Genomic DNA, 6,000 nt, shown 5'->3' on the forward strand with positions numbered 1-6,000 from the left:
CTCTGTTTCAGCTTTCTTCTTTGTGTTCAGTTCTTATGTACAACCAGGCTTTTGATAAATACCAGCTTTAAGAATATCTTGTTCATTGTTTCTTTTCTTTTTTACTGATTAATTTCCCATTTTTTATAGTTTCCTCCTTTTTAAATATCTTCTTTGTCTTCATGGTTATTCTCATTTTTCTTCCTTACATGGATTTCAAAGAGTCTCCCAACATAGACTGAGACATTTTTTGTTAGTTTACTATGTCCCTCACACACACTGGACTAGAGACTGCGATGCAGTAGGAGTTGGTTCCCTGGTCTGCCCTGGGCGCTCTCTCTGACCAGCCCTCTGTGGCCCTTCACCACCTAAGGGCTCGTCCCAACACTCAGCTGTGTCCAGTCCTTGCTTCTCTTTCTGGGCTGCACATTCTGTTCGGTGTTTATTCACCTGTTTTCAGGGCCTAATTTAAATACTTGACAGTGTTTTACTTCTTTAAGTACACGTACCCCTTTTCCTTACCAAAAATTATATGTCGTTTTCTTCATTGTTCTATTTTTCTGCTTCTGTGACATGTATCTGTCCTTCATCCTGCTAGTTACTGTCTCTCAGGCTTTTGCTACTGTATCATATATTCAGAAGAATAATTGTTGTTCTTTTTCCTTCCTCATTTACTTTTTTTAACGCTTCTACATAGTATCTTTAGTCCTGGCTGGTGTGGTTCAGTGGATTGAGCACTGGCCTACAAACCAAAAGGTCACCGGTTTGATTCCTAGTCAGGGCACATGCCTGGGTTTCAGGCCAGGTCCCAATGAAGGGGTGCATGAGACTCAACCACACACTGATGTTTCTTTCCCTCTCTTTCTCCCTCCCTTCCACTCTCTAAAATAAAAAAGTATTTTTCAAACAAGTCTTATATTACAGACTAAATTCTCTTGCATCCCCTAATCCATTCTGCATACGTGAATTTGAAGTTATGTTTCTGGCAAATAACTTTCTTCTCCATAGGGCTTGATTACACTCCCTTTACATTTATACATCCCTGAAACCTGACAAACTATTTCTCAGGTTTAATTGCTATCAATGTGTACGTTTACAGTCAATTATTTGTCTCTAGGACGTGCAGTCCTTGGCTGGAAGATCTAAGAGAGACAGATGCACCATGATTTCTGAGGATGCCCTGTTTGGGATCTTGCTCACCATTCAAACTGGTGTTGGTTTCCTGGGGAACTCCTTGCTCTTTGCTTTATACATGTACGCCCTCACTGTCCCCCGGAAGAAGAAGCCCGCTGATGGGGTCCTTGCCCACTTAACTTTGGCTAACGCCCTGACCCTCGTGTTCAGAGGGCTTCCAAATATAATTAATGCCTTTGGGATGAGGCCTGAGATAGGTGACGCCGGGTGTAAAGCAGTGCTCTACATTCAGAGAGTTACACGGAGTATTTCTCTGTACACCACCTCCCTCCAGAGTACATTCCAGGCGGTGACCATTGCTGCCAGTGGCTGTAAATGCGCCTGGCTCAAGAACAAAATCTCTTCGCTCCTTCAACCTTCCATATTTCTCTGCTGGATCATCAACATGGTCATCTATTCTGAGATTATCTTAAAAACTGTGGCCAACAGGAATACCACTGATGTGACATCTGGGTACTACAGTCCTTTTTGTAAGGTGAGTAGCTATGATCACCGGGTAGCAGTGACATTTCTCAGTACAGTGTGCATTCAAGATTTCCTCTTTCTCTCCCTGATGGCCTGCAATAGCATCTACATGGTAATTGTTCTTTACAGGCACCACAAGACAGCCCAACACATCCGCAGCAGCGTCTGCTCTTCACGAATCTCTCCTGAACACAGAGCTACGCACCTCATTCTCCTGCTTGTTTGCACTTTTATCTTCTTTTACTTGACCAACAGCTTTCTTACTGCTTATTCACAATTTGGAAATAAGAGGACTTGGCAACTGGAGAACGTTAATAACTTTATTTCTTCATGTTACCCAACCATCTGTCCTTTCGTACTGATTAAAAATGAGAATAGAGTTTCCAGACTGAATTTCATCAATAAGAGGACCAGAACTTTTTCTTCTTAAAGTAAATTAAATGACCCAATGAACACTCCTCAGCATTGGTCTTCACGATAAGATTCATTGATACGCGTCCAGAGTCCCACGCTTATCATGGCTTGTGGGATATATTTAGTCCCCACTTGCTGAGTTAACAGGGAGTAAAATCAATGCAGTTCAATTTATGAGACACTTAGACATTAAATGTAATGTTTAGAGTAGAACACTATGTAATGTGGTTTAAACTTTAAAAAGATAACGTATGTAATGTATGGTGTTTTGTAATATTGGAAACATTATATGATCTTAAAATTGTAAAAAAACTTTTTCTCTCTTTGATTTGATTTTTAAGTGTATTTTATTGATTATACTATTACAGTTATCCCGTTTTTTTCTCCTCTTTATTCCCCTGTGCACTGCACATCCTGTCCCAGCATTGCCCCCCTTAGTTCATGTCCATGGGTCGTACATATAAGTCCTTTGGCTTCTCCACCTCCTATACTCCTCTTACCCTCCCCCTGTCTATTTTCCACCTACCATTTTCCACCTGTTCCTCCATTCTCCCCACCTCCCTCCCCGCTGATAACCCTCCATGTGATCTCCATTTCTTCGATTCTGTTCCTGTTCTAGCTTTTTGCTTAGTTTGTTTTTTCTTTTGTTTATTTTTATGTTCAGGTGTTGATAGTTGTGAGTTTGTTGTAATTTTACTGTTTTTATTTTTGATCTTGTTTTTCTTAGGTAAGTCCTTTTACATTTCATATAATAAGGGCTTGATGATGATGGACTCCTATAATTTGACCTTATCTGGGAAGTACTTTATCTGCCCTTCCATTCTATATGATAACTTCGCTGGATAGAGTCATCTTGGGTGTAGATCCTTGCTTTTCATGACTTGGAATACTTCTTTCCAGCCTCTTCTTGCCTGCAAGGTTTCTTTTGAGAAATCCGCTGATCGTCTTATGGGAACTCCTTTGTAGGTAACTGTCTCCTTTTCTCTTGCTGCTTCTAAGATCCTCTCCTCTTTAATCTTGGGTAAGGTAATTTTGATGTGCCTTGGTGTGTGCTTCCTTGGGTCCCACTTCTTTGGGACTCTCTGAGCTTCCTGGACTTCCTGGAAGTCTGTTTCCTTTGCCAGATTGGGCAAGTTCTCCTTCATTATTTGTTCAAATAAGTTTTCAAATTCTTGCTCTTCCTCTTCTCTTCTGGCATCTGTATGATTGGAATGTTGGAATGTTTAAAGTTGTTCTGGAGGTTCCTCAGCCTCTCCTCAGTGTTTTGAACTCTTGTTTCTTCATTCTGTTCTGGTTGAATGTTTATTTCTTGCTTCTGCTCCAAATCCTTGATTGGAGTTCTGGTGTCCTTCCCTTCACTGTTGGTTCCCTGTATATGCTCCTTTCTTTCCCTTTCTCTAGCCTTCATTTCCTCCTTCATCTTGTGACTGAACTCAATCATGTCTGTGAGCATCCTGATTACCAGTGTTTTGAACTCTGCCTCTGACAGGTTGGCTTTCTCTTCCTCACTTAGTTCTATTTTGGGGACTTTGATCTGTTTCCATTTGGGCCATATTGTTTTGTCTCAGTGGGCCTGTTAGGTAGTAAGGGATGGAGCTTTAGGTGTTTGCCAGGGGTGAGGGGTTGAAAAGGTACAATGCCTCTTGCTCAGCTCTGTGCCGGCTTTCAGTCACCTCCCCCGCTACCCACAAGAAAATTGGGCCCTTCTGGTGTTGATTCCTGCGTAGGTGGTGGGTGTGTGTACATTCTAGGGCCCTATGGGTCTCTCCAAGGGACCCTCCTGTGAGGCTGGGAAGTTCTCCCACCACCACAACCCCCACAAACACCTTTTAACAGCCAGAGGTGTTTGAAGCTTTATCCCCCTGTACTGGAACCCTGGGTTGCCTGGTTTGTCCTGCTCCTGTTTTTATTCCCGGCATATCCACAAGCAATGTGGGAAATCCAGTCCTCCAGCCACCACCTGCCCACCCCAGTCCACTGTGGCCTTGCAGTGAGTCCTCTCAGCTCTGGCTGCCCAGTTCCCCCCACCCCCATATCAGTCTGGATGAATGTTTCTTCTTTAACTCCTTGGTTGGTGGACTTGCATACAGTTCCATTTTCTGGCAGTCCTGGTTACTTTTGTTTTTAAATTGTTATTGTCCTTCTTTTAGTTGCACGTGGAGGCAAAGTGTGTCTACCCAAGCCTCCATCTTGGCTGGAAGGAACTTATATATTCAATCTAAAGAACAAAATAAACAAAACAGAAACATCGAATACCAACTGTAATTAAAAACTAAAATATTATTAACCCCCACCCCTGAATCTGTGAGGGCGATTATCCCTTTAACGATAAAGAGAGTAAGTGTTTTAAACAACTGGAAATTAACTCTTCCCACCTCCCCCGGCTCCCTCCTTCAGGAAAGCAGCTGATGCCATGTATGAGAAACTCAGGGCCAAGGGTGTGGGTTTCGTCCCTCCCGCCTCTCCCCTCTCGTCCCTCTTTCCTGTCTCTCCTCTGCCTCCTCCTTTCTCTCTCTTTTCTTTCTCCTCTCTCTTTACTCTCTGCACTCTGGGCTCTCTGAGGTAGTGACTTCTCTCTTTCCTGATTTCCTCTTTTTCTACTCTCTTCTCTTTTTCTCTCAGTCTCTCCTCTCTCTTCTCTAACTTTTCTTTCCTCTCATTTCTCTCTCTGTTCTCTTTTATCTCTCTCCTTCTTTCCTGTCCTTCCCTTTCCTCCTATCTTTTTCATCTCTTTTGTCTTCTTCTCTCTTCCTTTTCTGTCAACTCCCTCTCTCCTCCCTATTCTATTTCTCTTCTTTATTTTTCTTTCTCCTTTTATCTCCACTCTCTCTTTTATGTGTTGTTGTTCTGACGGCTGATATATAGGCTTGGAATCCAAGCTTGGTCAAGCACTAGCTGGGGAACTTTAGGCAAGTTACTGTCTCAAAACCTCAGTTTCATCTTCTGTCATCAGAGAGGGCTAATAGTAGGGCCCACCCCATGGAGGTGGGGGACAACTGAATGTGAATATGGCGGCAGTGATGAAGGGCACCCCCGCCTGCCACACAGTGAGCACCATGCAAGTGCCAGCTGTCCTGACTGTATATGCTATTTATATGCGTTTGGTTTTGTTATATACATTTGTGATATATATATACACACACACACACACACACGACATTTATATACTTTGATGACAGATCTACAATACATGCAGTTTGAGCTATTTTTATGATTCTATTATTTGATAAAGTAGCAAATAAACTGTATCAGTAGATTTGCAGAAATGAAATGCTGGTCACTCCTTCACAGGTCTCTCTGTCACAAGACTGGGTCAGATTCCTCCTTCTGATAGTCTCCCTCCTTCCCTTTCTCCCTGTCTGCACCTCTTCCTATTTTAAATAGCTTTTATTTATTTCTTGTAAGAAGACGCAACATGAATCTACCTTGTTAACAAATTGTCCAGTGCACAATACAGTATTCTTAACTATAGGCACCATATTGTACAGCAGATATCTCCAACTCACTCATCTCATCTTGTATAACTGAAACATTATGTAACGTTCTTAATGAAGTAAACAGCTGCAGTAGAACATGCTGTTATGACAAACGTCCTGAAGGTGGCAGCAGAGGTCTAAGGTGTGGAGAATGCCCCAGGGTTCGTGTGGTCGCAACGTATAATCTGGAGGGGTGAGAAAAGCTATCCCAAAGGTCTATTTTTGCATTGTAAAATCCCCTTTCATGATGACTGTTGCTGGGAAGGGGTGTGTCATGGTACTTCGGGAAGCTGTTCTAATGCAAATGATATTTGGGAAGTGGGAGCCAGCTATTATTCATGAAAACCTTGGGCAAAATGAGAGCATTGATGCATTAATAGGACGCAAGTAAGCGCAAGCGGTGGTGGAGATGAGATAGAGGGGGAAGAGCAGGAAGAAAAAGGCGTGGGTTGGGACAGGCACGTCCCTTGAA

The 6,000-nt window shown here is 42.6% G+C and overlaps 1 protein-coding gene across 2 annotated transcripts in view; it reads left to right on the forward strand.

Annotated features, from left to right (window-relative positions):
* The window catches only part of LOC112308985 (vomeronasal type-1 receptor 1), a 41,873-nt gene extending 35,873 nt beyond the window's left edge, over nucleotides 1-6,000 (forward strand). For both annotated transcript variants that reach the window (XM_071220545.1, XM_071220546.1), the window contains exon 2: nucleotides 1,097-6,000. In XM_071220545.1, the coding sequence (XP_071076646.1) occupies nucleotides 1,142-2,068 (927 nt within the window). In that variant the 5' untranslated portion in view covers nucleotides 1,097-1,141 and the 3' untranslated portion in view covers nucleotides 2,069-6,000. The remainder of the gene's footprint in view (nucleotides 1-1,096) is intronic.

This window comes from Desmodus rotundus, chromosome 2 (assembly GCF_022682495.2).
Source record: "Desmodus rotundus isolate HL8 chromosome 2, HLdesRot8A.1, whole genome shotgun sequence".
In the NCBI taxonomy this organism is placed as follows: Eukaryota; Metazoa; Chordata; class Mammalia; order Chiroptera; family Phyllostomidae; genus Desmodus; species Desmodus rotundus.